Here is an 899-nt window from a genome sequence, read left to right on the forward strand (position 1 = left end):
TCACTGTGACGACTGGGATTTGGTTTCCGGGTCGTACCCGTACACCCTAGACTCATCACCAGGGATTATGGTATTGCTGAAGTCGGGGTCACTGTTTGTGGAATCCAGCATGTCCAGTGAGACTTCAACACGAAGCTGCTTTTGCTCCACCGTCAGCAGCTTCGGCACGAATTTCGCCGCAACTCTCTCCATAACCAAATCTTCGGTAATAATGGAATGTGCAGAAAAATTGCTGATGTCCACCTCTTCCGCAATTTCTCGGAGAGTCACACGACGGTCCCGTATCACCACAGCGTTCAGTTCGGCAATGACCCGGTCATTTCGACATGCTGATGGCCGACTGGAGCATGGCTCTCTCTCCATCGATGCGCGGCCATCTTTAAACCAGTTGTACCACTGCTTAATCTGTGTGCTGCTCATAGCTTCGTCACCAAAAGCCGTCTGAATATTCCGAATGGTTTCCACTTGGCTGTCGCCCAGTTTCTGGCAAAATTTGATACAGTAGCGCTGCTCCTGTCGCTCCGCCATTTTCCTTGCAATAAAAAACCGACGAGAGCACTGCGCACTGCCTCACTCAAACGCTGCGACTCAGCGACTGACGCTATCGGCAGGAGGGAAAAAATTCGTGCATGCGCACGAAGGTTCAAGGTCGGCTGATGCAAGCGCGATTGTTTCATATCCATCAGGTGTTCGCAAAAAAAAAAAATAAAGTCGGATACTTTTCTAACAGACCTCGTACGTAGCGGCCGGCGTGTTCAGCGTCGGCGCTCAGAAGCATGTTGCACCTTGTGCTGCACCTGTTACTTTCAATTGCAAATTCTCTCTACGGAGTATAAAAGAGCTCATATTTTTCATAAGGAATATCGGCTTTACGCGGTGTGACCAAAAATCGCCAGAGG

At 49.7% G+C, this 899-nt stretch overlaps 1 protein-coding gene across 1 annotated transcript; it reads right to left on the minus strand.

The window, feature by feature from the left end:
- On the minus strand, positions 1-528 carry LOC149353045 (protein GVQW3-like). Its single transcript, XM_089575758.1, has one exon. The coding sequence runs from the start codon at positions 526-528 to the stop codon at positions 1-3; it is 528 nt and encodes a 175-aa protein (XP_089431884.1).
- Positions 529-899: the final 371 nt, after the last annotated feature.

This window comes from Amblyomma mixtum, chromosome 3, assembly GCF_055824585.1.
Source record: "Amblyomma mixtum isolate Tamu chromosome 3, ASM5582458v1, whole genome shotgun sequence".
Lineage (NCBI taxonomy): Eukaryota > Metazoa > Arthropoda > Arachnida > Ixodida > Ixodidae > Amblyomma > Amblyomma mixtum.